Here is a 20,298-nt window from a genome sequence, read left to right on the forward strand (position 1 = left end):
TGGGTTCTAAATTCTAGGATTTGAATTTTAATTGTCAATAGAAGCCACGGAACAGAAACAAAGAGGGAATAAATAACATCAGGTTTTCATGCATCCAAGGTGTATAAAAACATCCTCCTGAAAGTATAAACTCAATACTTCAAGTGATATTGAGGCTTCTGGTAAAAACCTCATCCTTTTGGAATATAAGCAATATAAAAGTACATCAGTAAAGAGAAGTTGTCGCCTAGATTAGGCACTGGTAAAGTAAAGTACTAAAATGACATCTTACATTTCCTCACCTACAGTGGTGAATTCCTCCCCCTCGTGGACAAACTGTAGATTGATCACTGAGGTTCCACTTGTGTTCTTGACAAATACCAGCCTTCAAAATCTGTCATCTGTGGAAACGACCTCAAGTAAACACAAGTTCTATTTAAAAACAGAAAAACACACACAACTTGCAGTCCATTAACTGTGCTCTGTTTTTAATATTTCATAAGAAACCTTCATTTGGAGAAAAACCTGCCCTAAAGAGTTTCATCTGACTTGAAGATGAAATGTTGATTTTACTGAAAATTCAACATGAACATGTGTTTAGCTGACAGCCAACCATGAACCAGAAATGAAACATCCCTTCTTAAAAAAAAAAAATCCACTTGACAAAGAGGAACAATATTGGCAATACCAGTAGAACACACAAACCCGGGCAAAATGGTTAAAACTAGCAAACCTGCTGGATGATTTACCATAGAAGTTGTAGTGTTAATAAATTCAAGAATGTATAGTGATGAACAGATATTTTTAGCTTGGCACAATATTATGTTTGAGGACTGAAATGGAAAAAACAAAGAACGGTACGTTCAGACAGCATCATAAAAACACAAAACTGCAACATAATGTGAAGGAAGCAAATCTGCCACAACTTCTCCTCTATAAATAAGAACATTAATAGTAAAATATCATCCTTCCTATTAACTAGACAACTACATTTGTATAACAAAAGGTTCATAACCAACATCTTTGATTTGATTAGATAAATTAAATGGCAGGAAAATGTGTATAAATATAGAGAAAGGAACACAGTGGTCCGATTTAACTTCATTTCAAGAATAAGGTTTTCAGTTTGCGCCCATCTTGACTTCTTGTGGTCCGACATGTTCATGGGACAAAGTGGGAATAAAGGAGAGCTACTAGATGTAAGGGAGGATAAAACATTCAAGTATTAAATACTAGTGTAAACAAATCTATCTGTAGTACAGTACATTACTATTGTAGTGGGAATATTGCATGATCACCATCAGTGCTGATATTGGAATATGAGAAAAAGTATTGGACGTTAAACCATATGTGTCTCTGCAGCGTACAGATGTACCGATTTGTTCCGTATCCCATAATAAAAACCACACCCTGTAACGTGTTTATGCGCGACATGTAGTGAGGTGAGATTTCTACGGTGCTCCATCTGGAATCCACAGCACTTTACTCTGTTCCTGCTCCACGATGGTCATGATCTGAGTGCAAATGTAGGAGACGCTGCCTCCTTGGACAACGCCTGCAACACAGTGAAGGTGGGGAGGAATATTTACATGTGGAGTGTTAAGCATGTAGATCAGACAAGGCTCCATGTTTCTACTCCATGTCAATATCTAGGGCTGCAGCTAGTTATAGTAGTTCTATTATACGCTGATCTTCTTTGTTTTGACAAACTGATGAATTGTTTGCCTATAAAATGTCAGAAAACTGAAAAACATAGATTAGCAACTAATGATTTTTTGTCGTTATCTACTCATCTTGTGATTATTTTCCTGATTCATTTAGTCTGAAAATACCCTAATGTCAAATTCACCCAGTGTCAAAGTTCATTACACAAAGAAATCCTCACAACTGAGAAGTTACCAAAAGTAAATGATGAAAAACTCAATAAAGTTGTTTATTAATTTTCTTTAAATTCACTTACTGATTCACTGTTTCAGCTTTAGTAAAAAAAAAAAAAAAAGCAGATTCCAAGTTCAACAGCCCAGTGTCTTTGTTATGTTTGTATTGTAAGATCAGCAGTAAAAAAAAAAAAAAGTTTTTCAGTTGATATAAATTAAATATGCTATAAATGAGGCAAGCACCAAATCCTTCTTGATCAACATTCAATCTTCTCGTCATTTCATGCTCTCTTGGACTAACAGGACTGTGGAGCCATGATTGATTTTAGGTCTAGACATTGGCAAAGAACTAGTACTCTGATGTGATCAGCTCCACTTAACACTATCTACCACCACACAGTCACATTTATAACTGCTCATAATTACAGTGCTCATCACTGTGGCCTGAACTGGCTGACTCCCTCTCCCTGTTAGAAGGGATCAGTGGTGGGATGTGTTCCTTTCCAAAGCTCTTCCCCACAAGTTGCCTCCTTTAATACAGCCATTAATCTGCTGGACAGTTGGTTCTCACAGACTGGCGGCTGCTCCAGATAGAAAACTTTCACTCTGATCTGTGAAAGAACTCAGAGACACTGTGCTCCAAAACCTCAGATAACCTCCAGACTCAGACAGACATCATAAAAAACTAAAGCTGTGCTCTGCTCCACAGTGTACATAAACAGTAATCCCTACTCCCTGTTCAGGGAATGTTGGTTATTCCTCCACTGGGAACGTCCTGCAATGGTACCGACACAGACATCACTTTCTCCATGTGTTACCATGGTAACACTGCAGAAACCTGTTGATGCTCCCTTGTAACTTTTACATAACTGCAATAAAAGCTTAAATATATTTTAAAACAAAAGTTGATACCAGTACAAATCATATATTAGTGGAATGTATGAAACTTGTAAATTAATGTGATTTTAATGCTGATTTTCAAAATTATACAGCTATGCAGGGCAAGCTAATGTTATTTTAGCTTGCTAGCAGGCTAGTTAGACCTTGTTTCTCTATAGACACTAGAGTGATTTATAAAGTATCTGAGAATTGTCATTTTTAGGTAACTTAACCACCTAAATAGCCATATCAAAGATGATAAATTTAGTTACGATAGCAGTACCGATATTTGTACATCTCTTTGCAAATCCTCATTAGCAAATTAGTGTTAAACCCTGCAGTGGTGCTCAAATTATTCGGTCTCTGTAAGCCTAAAATAATTTATATGCTAATTCTTGTATCCAAACTAGCCAGAATGCATTTCCACCAACCTGTGAAGAAGCGGCTGTACTCCTGCTCTACTTTCTGTGCCGCCTCAAACTGCTCCTTGGAATGTTTCTGTGAGAGTTTATCCCGCAGGTACAAAGGGTCCTTCTGCTCTCTGAGGAGACAACATCCGCAGCCCGTCAGCATCCTTGAAAACCTCACTTCACACAGATTCATAACAAGGCGCAATAGCAGTGCAACAAACAAGGCAGAGTTTGTTGGAACCCATGAGTAATTTTTTTAAATGAGTTATCTTGAGATTACATTGGATGTCATCATGTCATTAAAACAGCAACAACTTTCTTGTGGTTTATTTTATAAAAAGTTGTAAATTGCGTTTGTATGCTTTGAAGAAGTTGTCAATAAGTATTTTTTTGAGTCACATAAGAACGTAAACTTTAGCATTTTAATATACACATTGCAAAAGATCTAATGTTCAAAATCTGAAAGCTGTTCATCCAGAGATGTAAATTAATTCACCTTAATTCCACTGCATGGTCACATTTGCATTGAAAACAACTGGACAGCAAACAGAATCAACAGCATGGGTGAGTTTTATCAATCTTCTATTGCCAGCATATTTATCAAGACAATGATAAAGTGCTCATCATATAGTAAATTAAAATAACGGAAATTATTGGGAAATGCTACTGAGAAAAATTGATAGGATAGTCTTTTTGCCTAATTTAGTAAAGTATGTAGCATGATTACTGGTACTGAAATCAACAGCATGTTATCATATTGAAGCAAAATATATTGTGAAGTCATTAGAAATATTCAAATTTAGTTGCAACATAGCCAATGTTTATGATTTAAAGGAAATATCAACATAGCTGGTAGCTGAAATCTGTCATTTCTACCCATCAGTCTACCAGCACAGTCTCAGTGAAATCTCTCTACTTTGAAGCCTTTCAGCCCACTCAGTCGCTCCACATCTACACATATTCTTGTGACGGAGTCATGTGATTGCCGGTCTTCATCTTCCACTGGGAGCCTCTGACCTAACCCAGAATCACACTCCTGTCTCTCCCCGGCACTCAGTATGCAGTCAACATATTGGTCTGCTGATGCCTCCCAGAAGATAAAAACGCAGGAAAAAAAAACGAAAACCTTGAGCTTTTGTCAGTCGCTGCAGCAGGCAGGCGGTGGGAGGTGTGTTTGTGTGTATGTGGAAACTGCAGCGTGTGGGGGCGGCGAGTGTTTTAGCCACCCACGCCACAGAGCGGAGCCACAGACTCTACGAGCCCCTCCCTGGACAGCTGGCACTCAGCTGATGACAGTGAAGGCTTAGCAGGAATCAATCTCAAACATGTTTGCCTGCTGCACCGTTTCATAGATTTGTGTGTGCGCGCGTGTGTGTGTGTGTGTGTGTGTGTGTACGTGAGTGGCCAGAAAGCCTGTTCCTGCCAGACCTGAGAGCGACCTCATTTGTGTCTGTGTGTGTCTGTGTGTACATGTGCATAAAGTACTATGCTTAGGGTTCAGCAGATTTAATCTTCTCCATGCGATTACAAATGAAAAAGCGGAGAGGTCTTTGAGATATCACCATCAGCCAATGAAAGCCCAGCAGGCAATTAGTTTTTGTTATGTATAGATAAATATGATTACAGCAGCAAGGCTTCTGCAGAAGTCAATTTCCTGAATGTCTGTTTTGACACACACAAAAAAATTGAGAGTAATCAAGAATCATAATTCTTGGCAGGGGAAGTGGCAGAAACACGGGGGCATTTTTTTTTGAGAAATGTACAATCGAATCATTCTAACAAATTAATTCAATGTCCAGTCAGCTGAGATTAACAGATGATTACATTAGATGCTACAAACACTAAAGTATATTGTATGTTAATGATTTACGAGCATTAATGTTTTTGTATTTGAAAATCCTCTGGCCTACATTTTTGTAAAACGACATTTTTCTGAAATAATTCTTCTCATAAACAGCCTCCAGGAGCAGAATCGTTGAATGAATTTTCTCTGAACTTGAAATGTAATTGGGTAAACAGTAGTGGTGCCAAAACACAGTACACTTGACATGTCTTCGAGCAAGAAATAAAAAAAAAAAAAAAAAAACTAAACAAAAAACGTGAAACAAATGTCTTCAAAGGCATGGGATTACTCACTTTATCTGCTTGGCATTTTTGTAGCGAATGAATATGACGATTGGGTAGATGTGAACGCTGTGAAGACGTTCGATGGCGTGAGGGGCAATGTCAAGCAAACAGTGACAGTCCTATGAGAGAAAATGACAGCAGAACACTGTGTGAGAGATGGGGGCGGTGGTTCAAAGCAGAATGCTGCAGAAAATACAGCAGTTTGTAGAGTTTGGAAACAAAATTAACATCCAGCATGAAATAAAACTGAAGATGCATTTTGGATTTATTCATATCAGGTTGTCAGATATGTCGGCAAAGCAGTTGGTGCAGCTTACAAATTCCAAAATTGAACAAATCGTGATGAAAATAATTTTTTTAAAAATCCTTTAAAATACCTCATCAATCAGTTAAGTTATATTATGATGAGTTTTAAAGTTGAGCCATGATGCTTTATTTGCAATTACAGACAAATATTACACCAGAATACTGATTTTCTGTTAGGCTCTCCAAAGAACTAGAGATACTTGCCTCTAATTTGCAGTCTCAGGTTATAAAGATAATGTGTGTGAACAAACTTAGTAGTTCTAAAACTCAAAGATATAATTACTTTTGATGTTCTAGTCCAAAGATGCCACATTGATGGCCCTAACTGATCATAATACACACCGAAACTCTGTTACCTTCTCTGTGATCTCTTTTATTGATGCAACAGTTGTCACGTCAAAGTGGCCGCTCCTCCGTTTGTAGTCAATGAACACACAATCCTTCACTCCACGCTCTATTGCCTGCTGAGATGCCTTCATAATTTCTGCAAGTAAAATGAATCAACATTTTAACAAACTGTATAATTTACAGATTTAGCTCTCTCTCCAATTAATACCTTGATCCTATTTAAGTAGTTTTTAGTTGAATCACAGACTCTTTCTGTGTGTACAAGCTCACCAGGCAGACAGCGGCAGAATTTGGCAGGAGCTTCCTTTACCAACATGTCCTTACTGGCCTCCACTAAAGGACCCAACACCAGCACTGGTCTAGGCGACGAACACTCCACCTTCTGAACGCGCTGGTACATCAGGCTCACTCCATCTAAACAGGAGATGTAGAAATGCACTTCATTCCAAAATACACAAGACGGCATAGAGCTACAGCCGCTGTTAATAACCAGAGTTATGAACTTGTGCACCCTGGGAAAGGTTCTGTTGAGCCCCAAAGCTTTTTATAGAACAATCGTGCTTCATGGCCACACTTTCATACCCGAGAGTTGCCTGACAAATCTGAATACAAATAATTTTATGTTAAGACATCGTGAAGCACTGGAATGGATCTGTGAAAAGGTGTGTGAAGTCTGATGAACTGACAGCAGTGACGATTATGAGTCGGAAAATTAAATCTGAAGGTGAAGAATTAGTAAGAGAGAACATCCAAAAATTATATCCTCCTCCACACTCAAATCTTTGACCAAACTGTTGTCGGAGTCGTTTGTGCGTAATTTTACATCCAGCTCTCAACAACAAAGCTGAAGAAGAATGTATGGAATAACATTATGTGATGCAGCAACATCTATTTTGAACTGTTTTGGAGACTGCAATGCTAAAATCGATCCTTTTCTGGAATCCACTATTCTCATGAACTCGTGCTACTTGGTTTGGACATTTCTAATGAAGTGGCATAATTGAGGATGTCTCACCCTCTGTGATGGGTAAAGAATCTGTGCTTATGGCATCCAGAGCCGTGAGGTCCTTGCCATCCTTGGATCCGCTGCGTTTGTGCTTTAACCTGCGACGGAAGAACGACCTCCGAGCAGCGGCAGAAAGAGTCTTGCTGGTGCCATTATCATCTTTCATATCAGCCATGCTGTGTCTTCTGTAGAACTCCTGGTCCATCCTGATGGAGAAATATCAGCATGAAATGTAATTAAACCGCTCTTTAACATTTAACCTTGAGGAACAGATTTGTGAGGACTAGAATAAAAAGTTAATGAGAAATTATGCGTTTGGTGTGAATAATAACCAAATCTGAATTATAGGCTGAACTTACATGTATTTACTTGGAATCTGCCCTTTCTCCAGCTTCTGTGCATTTTCATCAAGTTGCCAGGCCATCCAGTAGCCAAAATTGCCATTTGGTAATGTGTCTTCAACATACAGGATGTCATCCTTCTTAAAGCTCAGGTCCTGCTCTACTTCTGCCACCTTCTCATAAAGTGCTCTGACCAAAAATGTACAACAAAACAGTTAATAGGAACACATTCCTTAGCCTTTGGTTAAACAACAGTATCAAGAGACAGCTTTACAAGACATAAAAATGTTGGTGCTTCAAGATGATTGTCCAACACTGAGGTTTTTTGTACTCGACAGTCTGACACATGTTCTATTGATTTCATTTCATGTTACAAAACTCAAATGCGTAATACCGCAGCTAAAGCTGAGACTTGATCTGCTTTATTCTTGCTTTCAAAAGTTTTATGAGTGCGTCAGATACCTTATAAAAAATCCATCTCCAGGAGACTCCTTTATTTCAGCAAGGATGTCTACACGGTTCTGGACCTTGAATGTGATTGTTTCAGCTGGCTTCAGCAATTCCAGGTAAGCGTCTTCTTTAGTTTTATTCTTCATGCTAATGCCATTATACTGTGTGAAAACATAAATGACACTGTTGACAAAAGGACACAGAGCTCTTCTGTCAACACAAAATGCAAACAATGCAGAAACTAGAATTACCACCTCGCAGCTGTATGCTTCTGCCACCCAGTCAAGCTGCAGTTTACATTCATGTCACATTATAATAAATGTACTGGGGGCTTTGAGTAGGTTTAAATAAAGGCATGAAGCATAATTTTTGACCACAGATATCAATCCAGTAAATCATTTCTACTGAGAAACATACCATCTTCACTTGGAGACTATGGATGATGCTATAAAGAAGCAACAAATTGATGCTTCACACACATCTCAACCTGGAAGCGCAACATCTAGATAATTAATACTCTTTAAAGGTGAGCACCCAAAATTAGTGTCACAAATTCACTATCCAACTAAATGTGAAATATGGGCACAATATCGCCTTCCGTTTCTGAGTTGTGACATTGACTAATGGTCATAAAAGCGTTTTGGCAGAACAATAGGGTGTTACAGTATACAAACATGGGTTACAAAAAGTTATCACTTCACAAGTTTATCATATTAAACATCTGTGTGAAATATTGTCATAATTAATGTATAAACTCTTGAGCTTTGGCTAAAAATATGTTGTGTTAATTACATCAACAGTTTTCCCACAACAAAAGCAAGTATACAACGTAAATTAAAACACTGAATCAAAATGATTTAAACTTTTTTGTCAATGAATAAAAACTAAACTGTTTTTGATAGACGAAAGGACAAAGTGTCCTTCAGTGAGCAGTAGCATCTGTGAAATCACACATTACAAAATTAGGGAAACCTCCATACAAAAAGTTGTCAACAGCTGTGGCTTCAAAGTGATTAGATAATCTAAAAATGAATAAACAATGAAAAATTTGACTAAAATGCCACTGACAAAAACTAGACTAAAATGTTTTCAGTTTATTATTGAATAAAATTAGACTAAAACTAAAATCATTATCATTTGATTAAAACTCATACACATCTTCGGCAAAAGATTGTCACTAAATCAGAATCAGGTGCCAAAATTAACGTTGTTGTGAGGTCACCATCAATTACAAAACCAAATTCTAATCGGTTCATCCTTGAGGCCAAGTGACTGTTTATGCCAGATGTAAATTCCGTCCAGATGTTCCTAAGATATTCCCATCACAAGGATGGAACAGATGTGAGGTCACAGTGACAGATCCCTGACCACTAAAATCTGATCACTTCATCCTTAAGGCCAAGTGGGCATTTGTGCCAAATTTGAAGAAATTCCCTCAAGACGTTGGGAGATATTTTATTCATGAGAATGGAATGAGCACACAGATAATACACAGCTGTCACTAGTGCAAGGACAAAAGGAGCTTATTTTTGAATTATGTCTGACTAGTGATTTAGCAAAGTAATTTGTATTGTGCACATGATAATCTTAGTGAGTTAAAGCTACAAATAAACACTGCTGATACCTCCAGTATCAAGTCTCCCGTCAACAGGCCGTCAGCACTCTTAGCAGGACTGTCGTCATCCAGACTCTCCACAAAAATGCCATAAAGATTTCCTCCACAAATTTGAACTCCTAGTTCTACATGGATTCTCTTCAGCCTCACCAGTCGAGACTCTGCACTCCTGTTTGTAAATGAACCAGGAAGCCTGGAGGGGAAAAAAAAAAAAAAAAGAGTTTAAATTTCTCTCTCCCTCTACTTTAACCCCATCACAATTCATACCAAAAGATTTAGTTTACTTCTGTTGGCTTTATTAATACAAAATCACCAGCTGTCGCAAGACGGCAAAGAGAAAAAACTGGCACCAGGGAAATTCAAACACAACACAAAATACGACAGCACTAAAGATAAAACTGGCAGCGTGGTGTGAAGAAATAAGGTAGTACCTGAAGGAGCTGTGAGGACTGGTGGCAGGAGTTGTCTGCTTGGATGGTGGTGTCATGGTGCCCTCATCCTGCTCACTCAGTGTATCAACATTGGAGTGATGGTCTGGGGTGGTGGCTCCGCTTTCCCGGGGTGTCGGCTGGTTGCTGATGGATTCCATCCGAGAACTAAGGAAAAGAATAGAAGTGGAGTCAAAATCTTTTCAAATTACTCACCAAATAACTTCAAATTACTAACCAACCTTAAAAAAGACAATACAGTCCTCACTGTATAAGAATGTTTATGGTACATGCAAAATGGGGTTATGTGCCATTCTGAACATGTATTTTATGTTAAGCATTTACATTTGACACATTATGGTGCATTTTTCAATTTGTACATTTTTATTATAAATAAATAAGAAATCTAAATATATTTTCCCACATTTATATTTTCCTATTGTGGTGGTGGTCACTTTACTCTTTGTTTGCTTCTATAACAAAACAATTTCCCTTTGGGGATCAATAAAGTATTTATACTCTGTTCCATTCCATTCTATTCATTTGGTATTTAAACACAATTACAAGACCATCTCTATTGCCCCATTTCATATATAGGCAGTATAGTATGTTGTCTTTTTGGTTGTTTACTCACCATGTGGTGTTTGTTAGGAACACAATGCAATGCTTTCATGTATGTATTTACTGTATGTACATGCATGACATTTGTTTTGTCACATTACACTGTAGGCAACTTAATGTGTTTCTGTGTTTTCTCCACATCTCCCTCTTACCCAGAACGAGAGTGATTGCCCAGCTGAAACATGTGAGGATTATACTGAGCCAAAATGGTGACTGTGTCACATTGCTGCCCGATGACCAGCCGCGCCTGCTGCTCGTTGGCATTGCGAAGGTTGATTCCATTAAACTGGAAACGATTGGGACTCATTAGAAACAGACAGAAATTATACATCACAGCTAGATATGCAGTTAAAGTGTGGAGGCTTCTGTACCTCGAGGAGTTGGTCTCCATACTCTAAACGAGCTTGATGAGCGATGCTGCCTGCTGTCACTTTGGACACAAATACCCCACCGTTCTCTCCACTCACAATGGAGATACCGAGAGGTTCTGCTCCTTTCTGCACCGTCACATTGCGTGGTTCCTCCAAGTAAGGCCTTCAGGGGAAAAAGAAGAAAGTTTTGTTATAAGAAATGTTTTGACATCTATGGGAAAAGACTGCTGGCAGGATGCAGCATGCAACATGAAAAAACATAATGAGGAAGCTGTTGCCCATTATCTGATGTTTTAATGCAACTTGGATCTGATAATTCCCTCAATACAAAGATACACTGTTTGCCTTTGAGTTAAAATGGTCCAAACAATCATATATAGGAGTTGTGTGGGATGTGCAAAGTGCATTATAAAATCCAACTCAGTGTCATGCAATCATTCAAAATTTATCGGCATTCTGAATAAATAACAAGCAGAGAAGGAGATGATGACTTAAAGGGATACACATCCATTTTATTATTAGATTTGTTTAACATTCAAACAAATCTAGCACGACTGCTGCTAAATGGGGAGAGAAAATAACATTTATTTTTGCAGGGTGTACACAGACGGTCTTGAGATTTGTGCTCTAACAGTCTCTTGCAGACAGTGCACATACTGTATGTGCTACAAGCAGCAGCACAGGACAAACCTCAAGCTTCTTAAAGAGAAGAACTTGGGCCTAACTGCCAGTGGAAGTCTAACAGAGGGAGTGTAGTAAGAGACAAATCTGAGAAGCACATGGAGAGAAGAGAGGGAGATAACGATCACCCAAAGCAGGGGAGAGAGACTTCAGGTTATAATGATAAGCAGCAGAGAAGGAAGAGATGAGGATAAAATGATAGATGGTGAGTCGGTTTTCTAACAGTGTGAGATAGAGGCTCACAGGTTTTGTTTACTGCTTTACAAGCACTTAATCACAGTGAACCAGACAGAAGTACAGACAAATGGTGGAAAACATGTCGTGTTCTGCTGAATGATGGCAGCATAATGACCCGGACAGGGGCTGGCCTACCCATCCTTTCGTCTGTCACCAACTGGAGCAGGGCTGACTGATATCCTGGGCTGGGTGGAAATGGAGCTCTGCGACTGGCTGCTGGTGAAAGACGATGTCTCCAGGTTGACAGGGGACATTGGAGGGGTCGGGCTGCTACACTCCGAATGTGAAAGGGAGCCTGGAGTGGCAGAGAAGGAAAGTACAGGTATTCAGGCCTGATGTTTACAGTCCTAACATTCACTCACTACATCAGATGATGAAGCTGCCAAACTGAAAAAGTACCTCTGTCAGATCCAGTGGAGCGAGGATAACGAGTTGGAGGGATCTTAATGCGTTCTGCCCTAAACTGCAAAGTAGCAGAGGAACCTACAGAAAATATATAGAAACAGAGGAAATTCATTATGGAATCAGTTCACACATACAAATATAAAAATCAATTTCTCATTTAACCATTTGATATGCAACATGGGTCAAAAATGACCCAAATCCAAAGGAAAATGAGTATCCCCTGACCCACACTGCACATCAAAGGGTTAAATCTGTAGGCATCTGGCCATGTCAACAAAGGGATTCTTCCAGGAAACTGCAAATTACTGTGATAATCTGTTTTTCCTGATATTGTAATAAGCTGCTCTGATTCATTCCCACAAAGCAAATGTTTTATGTAGTTTATCAGTCACTGTCATCTCCTGAGCTGAATCAGACAGATTGTCATGTTTCTCATTTCATGGTTAATTTAATTGTAAGATGACTTTCTAAACACCATTAAATGTGAGACCTTTTGCTGTGTAATACTCATCAACACCTTTGCTGTTAATAGTTATTGTTATGTTCCATAAAAATCTAACTATGTGCATTATGGAATTTCTACTGATGTCAGTAGGGATTCTATTTAAAGAGTAATTCACTGATTTAGCATGGCACTCCTACAACATAGGCAGATTAAAAAAAAACAAAACAAAATTTATGCAACAGAAATGTTTTTTATTTTTATTCCATGCTTTATTGTTCTTCATCAAAATTCAGCGCCAATGTGATCAATAATGCAACTCAAATGCTGATAGTCTGCTAAGACATCTGTTTGTGTTATGGTAGTAGTGTTGGTGGTTGCCTTGAGATGCTATCCTCAATTAGAAGTAAGGAGCAGGCAACCCAGAACTATAAAACATTGTTCTTTCTAAATCTACAGGACACGGTTGTTTTCAAACTTGCAGTCTTAAACCTCAACCAACCTCAGAGATATCACTCACGGCAGATACTGTGAATCTCGGTTGTCACAAAGACTTCCTACATTTTTTATTTTTTGCAGTAGTACCTCTCTAATGTGTAAAATAATCTGAGTACGATTTTAAAGCGAGGGAGGTCACTTCCGCTATGCACTGTGGGAAACTGTGATTTTTTTTGGTCCCCTTTTGCCAAGTTTTCAGGTATCAGAGAGTGACGTTCAGTGATGAAAATTACCTTTAAACATTTCTACATAAACAATGACCTGGTTCCTCACTAGTTTCTAAACAAAAAAATAAAAATCACCATTAACAGAGCTATTTACAGTGAGGTTTATGGATTATCCAAGGCAGCCAAGATGTCGTTTCTGATATCTCAAAACATCGGCAAATCAAACTGTAACTGAATTCTACTAGAAGTAAGAGAGAAAAAATGTTTTCCAATTGTGATAAAATAGCCAGCGAAACTTTGGAATATACAACAGATACTTTACAAGATATTTAAAAAGTTATGATTGGCCTAAACTAGGGCACCATACATACTAAGTCTGGCGCTGGAGGGCAAGGAGTGAGTGCTGTGTGGCGGTTGGCTGCAGCTCGTCTCAGTCATGTCTCCAGTGCGTTTATGGCTGAGGTCCAAGCTGAGGCGACCTTGATGCTGGGGGCTAAAAGTGGAGAAAACAGCCTATGTAAGTCCCTCGGTGGTCAATTATTCAAGCCAGGGCAAGATATAATTTGCTACATGCCATCTGTTTGTGAGATCTGGGGCAGAGTGCACACTGTTGTTTTTATACAATAAAGGCATCTTCACAAGATTCAATAAATCAGTGTTGAAAGTGAACAAATATTATGACTAGAACTAGTGACTACTTTCTATCAGTTAGTCTAATAATTATTTGTTAAATCTACAAAATGCCAGGAATTGCACAACCCATTGGCCAAGAGGTTGGGGCACATGCACCCAAGGCAGTGGATCCCTGGTTCGATTTCCTGTTTGCTGAACCAATTGTTGTATATCATTTCTCTGCTCTCTTTCTTGCATTTCTTGCTCTCTCCTCACTGTTTCTATCAATTAAGGGTGAGCTAGACTGTAGCTCAACCTTGTTTGCGCTCGTGCTCGACACTGCAAGGTATGGCATTCGATTATGCAGAGGACTTTAGGTCAGAAATGCCAGAAAAGCATTCTGACTTGTATACTTCAAAAATCAACAAGATGTAAAAGGACAGAGTATTTCTGACCTACTATGTATTGGAACATACTAAATCTGTGTCTGGCATACAATATAGCATGGAAGTAAGGATATTGGAACACAGCTTAAATCTTAAAAAAAATAAACAAGAGACAAAAATTACTCTGTCAACAAATTTTTCAAATTTTGTTTCAACACTAAACAACAGAGACTAAAAAGTAAACGAAAAATGGATTCAGCTGCTTCAGTTTCTGCATCCAGGTCCTACACTGATGCAATAAAAGTGTGCTTTTCTCTACTAGGACAGGTCAAAATGTCCTAGAAGGGGTGCAGTGAAAAGGCCTGCTGTAGTCTGATCACTAACAGACTGATAAAATACCTTGTGTGTGAATGCGGGTGAATGCCTGAGCTGGGAGCGGGAGGACAGTTGTTGGTCTGGATCTCGTGGCTCCAGGCTGTGTAGACAGGGTTCCTCATGACAGCTGTCACAGCAGGACATGGGGCTAAACCTCTTTGTGCTGGGTCTGGAGGAACACATGGTGATCAGAGATATAATCACACTCCAAGGTAAGGTCATATGACATTCCCATTCTATGGATATTTGCTAGATTGCGTATTCATTTCTACTGAAGCACAAACAGACAACAGATTCAGATAAATGTTCTTGTTTGAACAGTAAAAATAGTGATGCATTGTGTGTGTTTATCGCTGTATTTAGCATATTAGCACACTACCAGACAATGATCTGTAGCATCTCTCTCTGACGCTCTTTACAGTGCACCATTACCTCTGACTAGTATTTACTTTTTGCCCGCACTGAAAAAGTGACATCGTGTCATTTTTGGGGCTGAGCATCAGAAACATTTTATTGTATAGAAATGTTAAGTCAGAGTTCAAACTGTTCAGATGACTTACGTGCTGTGATGCTACTGTAGCTTGGAGGTGCAAATTGCATGCTGTACCGATTAGTTCGCATAGGAGAGAAGCGTAACAAGTCCATCGGTTCAGGGGAGTGTTCGTCATTAGAGAAACTCTGTACCTGCAAGACAGTATCAGGCAGTTAATCAGGTTTTGACCAACTGTTGTTTTCTTACCTTTTTCCCCTTGATTAACTAATTTCATCTCGTCATCTATGTTTCTGCTGAAAGTTCACACAAAATTAGATGGCCATAAAACTACATAACGCAAATCCTCCCATGTTGCTTCTTGTTTGTTGGCTTTTGGTTACTTTTGAAAATCAAATATCCGCTTAGTTTGGAAGTTATTTCACCACCAAGTAGGACTTCAGTTTAGAAAGGTGGGCAGCTTATTAGAAATATAAAACATCACAAAGGATGCCAGATCATATAAGAACAGTAACTAAGTTACCTGCATGGGAACGGGGATGTGTAATGGAGTCACATTTCGTCGTAGTGCTGGTGCAGATTTTGGTCGGTACCTCTTCTTTTCCAGCACCTCTGTCCTGTGTCGACTCCCCTCCTCCTCAGCAGGTTTCTTGGAGTTGGTCTTTGTCTCTCCTGGAGGAGCATCGGTGTAATAATGCTGCTTTCCCACCTCTCCGTCGTCCTGTCGGCTGGTTGCTTGGGCTGGGGAGGCCGGTGGTGTGCCTGTGGTGATGGTGGAGTCGGATGCTGAGCTGTTCTGCTGCCGGTGTTTGAACCTAAATGAGTCACTCCTGGCTGGAGGGGTAGGGGGCGTTTGAGCAGATTCAGACAATGAGCTCTGCGGTGAGTGCTTGGGCAACTGAGAGAGAGACATATAGTCCAGTTTTGGAGTTGTCTCGGGTCTCCTGAAAGCATTCACATCAAAGATGGACTTCCTCTGTTTGGGTTTTTTGTAAATGGAGAGCTGAGTGCACTCTGGAATAGAAGCTCCTGCTATAACTCTGGGCCAAGTGCCTCCGCTGGCCTTCACAGGCGAGCTCTGTAGTTGGTCCACAGCGGCCTGAGGTGAGGTGCAGTCTGATATAACAGGGGTGAAGGTGAAGGGGCGATGGTGGAGGTCCTGCCTCCTGTAGCAGAACTCTGGGTGGGGCTCTGAAGAACTGTGTGAAGTGGAAAGGGAGTGGGAGTGTAGGGAGCTGTTGGAAAATGGTTTGTGGTGGGAATGAGCACTGCTGCTGCTGCTATCCAGAGAGTCTCCTGTATCTTTACATGTGTCCTCCTCTCTGCTGCCCAAGTCGCAGCTGCAAATGTCAGTTTGTGTGGAGCAGTTGTGCTTAGAATTCCTGCAGTTCCTTGTGTGGACCTCACAGGTTTGGACACGAGATGTCTTTTCTGAGTCTCTCAAAGTTTCAAATAAACTCTGGCCAGAAGAGCTCTGAGGGAGGAACTGTCACGGAATGAAGGAACATGAATACAGATTTTAGTAGTGATTTACAGTGGAATGTGAAACTGACATTTCATTCCATATCGTAAGACAATGTGCAAAAAAGCAACAATATTGGTGACATTTATTAGCAAACGTTCCACCAGAACAATGTATCTTTTGCTTATAAACAATTTGTAGTTGTTGTACCAACTGAAATGTTAGAAAAAGTTAAAGATTGTAGTTACCATTTTCCAAAGAAGACTATTTGAAAATACTACAGCATTATATATGTTTTTACAATTTTCATTGTCAAAGGGGTTGCAGGTAAACAGGTAAAACAGTGTGGTGATTCTGTGTGCGTCTGGGGTCTGAACTATTTACCTTCATGAGGGAGATGCTCAGAGAACTGTGGCAGTTTCTCAGCAGAGACTCACATTCAGAGAGTGACTTGTTTTCGAGTGCAATTCCATTGATCTGTAATAGAGCAAAAATATCCCAGAAATTACAACTTACTTGCCAAGAAAATACAATAATTATCAAGCCTTGCCCAGACACACGTATGAGAATCTCAAACTTTACTGACCTAAAATACATTTGTTGGATGTGGTCTGTGTCCCACTTTTATACTACACAGTAATATTAACCATAACGATTATTAAATGACAAGATACATATTAAATTTGTTTGATTTTTGAGTGTAAACTCGATGAATAGAGGCTGTCTCCATGAAAACTTTGAAGAAATTTTGAATGACCATATCATTTACTGTAAGTGAAAAACATAGATTTCCTATACACTAACAACAACAAAAACAACATACTCTGAAAATAAGTAGATAAGAAGCATATATTAGTCTGACTCAAGTGTAGTTTTGAGATACTAATTCTGTTTTGCCTGATTTAAAGAGAACAGTGTGGTCAGTAGAGGGCACTAGAGGGAAGCAGTGATGTCCAAGCTCTTGGCTTGAAATCAGATTCTTGCCTGATAAAATATTTTGGAGAGCATACTCACAGCTAACAGTCTGTCACCAACAGTAAGATTGCAGTCCCTGGCAGCTGGACTTCCTGCAGCCAAAGTGGCAACAAACACTCCACTTTCCAAACCTATACCACTGTCTGTAAGCAAAGGCAGAGAAAATTACAAGCCACATTTATGTTAACTACCCAAAATAACTACCACATATGCAGTGAAATACATATCTAAAATCAGTCTATAAATAAACTTGTGGCAACTTTATCAGTAAAGTGTATTCCTTAATTGGAACTTGAAGCTGACCTTTCTGTCCAGCCAGGTTTATCTGGATCGGAGTGATGATCCGTCCTCCCAGTGACTTCCTTCTACGAACCACCATATTGATCACTCCCTCCCCACTCAGCACCGTTTTGATCACCTGCGTCCTGTCCTTGTTGGTCAGGTCCACATCATTAATTTTCAACAACCAATCGTTCACCCTGCGCAGTGAGAGCACAGGAATGGTTCAATTAATCAAAGTCCTTTAAAAGAAAGTAATGACAGCTACAATGTAAAGCTGTATGTTGAACCTCAATACTTAATCAAGTCCTGCCAAAAATGAGACTGTAGCATTGGATATGGGAAGGTATCAAATATCAAAACTGGCAGTAAGCGCATGGTCAGGTGAGATGGATTGTTTTTTCTTTGAATCAGATAATTTAAGAAGCTTTTGAACTTTAGACAACATTAAACTCATGCAAACACATGACATTTAGTACTGAGGTATATTTTGTCTTGAAAAATGTTAAAATGTGTTATTTGCTCAACAAAATGTTTGTTTATTTTTTTAGGTCTGAAATGATAAATCCCAAAGTTAAAATTTGTCTTGTATAATGTGGCAACAAGGTAGGTGACATTTACCTTAACCTTCCTTCAGCAATACTTCCTTTATCCACCTTAGTGACAAATATGCCGCAATCTCCTGGTAAATAGGGATCATTTATCCCCTCAGCAATATCAAACCCAAGTGCTTTCAAATCCATGTCCTGAAAAAAAAATGAACAGGATTAATATCTTCACTTACTGACAGTAAATTAAGCAACTTTTTCATTGACTGTAAAGGCAATTTACATGTAAGAAAACAAAGCGATTCTTACTCTGTGCTTCTCCAACTCTACAACTTCCGTCTCCCACTCCATTGAGTCTGTGTCTATGGCTGAATCATGTGAACTGTGAGCCATTAGCTGGCGATATCTTGCTTCCTTTTCTAACTGGTCCTCCAACTTTTCTCTGCAGTAAACATGAAATGTAAAGCTCTTCAATAAGCGCAGTCAACTTCACAAGTAATCTCAACTTTGCTCAGACAGTAACATAATTCCTCCACTTGGTGGCACAGAAGAGCTCTAAACAAGAGGAACACTCATACAAATGCAATTTGATGAACAACAATCAGAATAAAAAATAGAGCAGGAGGTGGCATATGTCAGGCAGGAATTAAAACAAAAGTGTGGAGGAAAAACGTACTTTAGTTCTTTGAGCTCCCGCGAAGCATCGTTCTTCTGCTTCCTCATGTCATCCAGATTCCTCAGAGCATCTGCCAGATCACTCACAGCTCGATCCCTCTCTCGTCTCAGGTTGTCACACAGCGTGCTGAGAGACGCATACATTTTCATCAGGTGTCACAGAAAATACAAACAAATCTATTTTTATCCAAGTCTGTTTACACTGATATGCAGAATAAATATGACATTTTTCCACATTATACAGATTGGCATCTTTTGAACCAATTCCTCACCGTATGCTCTCCCTCTCTGCCACTATCTTGTCTCTCTCCTGAAAGGCCCAGTCCCGTCGACACTTGGCTACCTCGGCCTCTTGTAGGGCCTCCTTCAGCTCCTGAGATATGGCCTCATACTGCTTCCTCAGCATCTCGATCTCCTTGTTGGCTCGTTCCATGTCCAGAGTGGCACAGTCTTGTTTCTGGAGGTGTGGGCAGAAATACTGGGTAATAAAGATACGTGTGTGTGTAAGCATGTAGATAGCTACGTACTTTTAGTTTAATATGGTGCTTGGCAGTATGATAGACACATTTTGCTGCAGTAAAAGTCTAAAATCTCACGGTAAAATGTCCAAATCTGGTAGATATTTTTACTGAAACACGTCTAAGACCGTTGAGGTTGCATTCACCCCGACATTAGCACTGTATCAAAAATGCAGCACTCATTAATTTCGATGAGACCACAGCACTGTCTCAGCAGAGTTCCTCAGACGCAGGCTTTGTCTGGAAAAAAAAATTGAATCTGGTTCAACTTTGGGTGCAAAACAGCGTAACATCATCCAGCCAGTCAGTGTATTTGCCACAAAAATATACATTCCTGGTTGATGAACGGTATTAATTCTTCTTTCAACCACACTCCACAGCAACTTTGCAAAGATACGATATCTTGTGTCCTGGTAATAAAAGCAGCAGTTCTTTGTTTTGGTGTGTCAACCCTCAGACCATAGAGACTGCTGTACTGATAAGCTCTGAGATTATTGGTTCTACTCTTGGTATTAGAAAAATTAAAAAACAGATTTTCAACCGTTTCTGATTTGCAAAAAGACATCTCTCTTTCACAAACTGATACACCAGTGCAGCACACACTCATAAAGAGATCCTGCTCTTAATGACATTAGTGGTAAGAAAAACATTCAAAATTGTGGTTACTTCACAAAAGTTGATCCTGGCAGTGCTCGCTGCAACATATGAAGAAGCTCTTTATACTATATTCTAAATACTGTCTGTATGTGATGCATTTCTGTCAGGTGAAAGAGAAATGCACAATTTGAAC

At 39.3% G+C, this 20,298-nt stretch overlaps 1 protein-coding gene across 2 annotated transcripts in view; it reads right to left on the minus strand.

Annotated features, from left to right (window-relative positions):
• Nucleotides 1-446: 446 nt before the first annotated feature.
• Nucleotides 447-20,298, minus strand: part of LOC111583351 (disks large homolog 5-like) — a 37,172-nt gene continuing 17,320 nt past the window's right edge. For both annotated transcript variants that reach the window (XM_035958213.2, XM_035958212.2), the window contains exons 9-33: nt 19,263-19,447; nt 18,992-19,117; nt 18,625-18,757; nt 18,389-18,513; nt 17,792-17,967; nt 17,528-17,631; nt 16,898-16,990; nt 15,575-16,537; nt 15,122-15,245; nt 14,586-14,730; nt 13,560-13,681; nt 12,076-12,159; nt 11,812-11,971; nt 10,759-10,921; nt 10,540-10,673; nt 9,770-9,934; nt 9,348-9,531; nt 7,736-7,884; nt 7,292-7,462; nt 6,942-7,138; nt 6,197-6,340; nt 5,935-6,062; nt 5,282-5,391; nt 3,167-3,276; nt 447-1,534 (exon numbers count right to left, since the gene is read on the minus strand). In XM_035958213.2, the coding sequence (XP_035814106.2) occupies nt 1,431-1,534; nt 3,167-3,276; nt 5,282-5,391; nt 5,935-6,062; nt 6,197-6,340; nt 6,942-7,138; nt 7,292-7,462; nt 7,736-7,884; nt 9,348-9,531; nt 9,770-9,934; nt 10,540-10,673; nt 10,759-10,921; nt 11,812-11,971; nt 12,076-12,159; nt 13,560-13,681; nt 14,586-14,730; nt 15,122-15,245; nt 15,575-16,537; nt 16,898-16,990; nt 17,528-17,631; nt 17,792-17,967; nt 18,389-18,513; nt 18,625-18,757; nt 18,992-19,117; nt 19,263-19,447 (4,299 nt within the window). In that variant the 3' untranslated portion in view covers nt 447-1,430. The remainder of the gene's footprint in view (nt 1,535-3,166; nt 3,277-5,281; nt 5,392-5,934; nt 6,063-6,196; nt 6,341-6,941; nt 7,139-7,291; nt 7,463-7,735; nt 7,885-9,347; nt 9,532-9,769; nt 9,935-10,539; nt 10,674-10,758; nt 10,922-11,811; nt 11,972-12,075; nt 12,160-13,559; nt 13,682-14,585; nt 14,731-15,121; nt 15,246-15,574; nt 16,538-16,897; nt 16,991-17,527; nt 17,632-17,791; nt 17,968-18,388; nt 18,514-18,624; nt 18,758-18,991; nt 19,118-19,262; nt 19,448-20,298) is intronic.

The sequence above is a fragment of the Amphiprion ocellaris genome, chromosome 18 (assembly GCF_022539595.1).
Source record: "Amphiprion ocellaris isolate individual 3 ecotype Okinawa chromosome 18, ASM2253959v1, whole genome shotgun sequence".
NCBI lineage: Eukaryota > Metazoa > Chordata > Actinopteri > Pomacentridae > Amphiprion > Amphiprion ocellaris.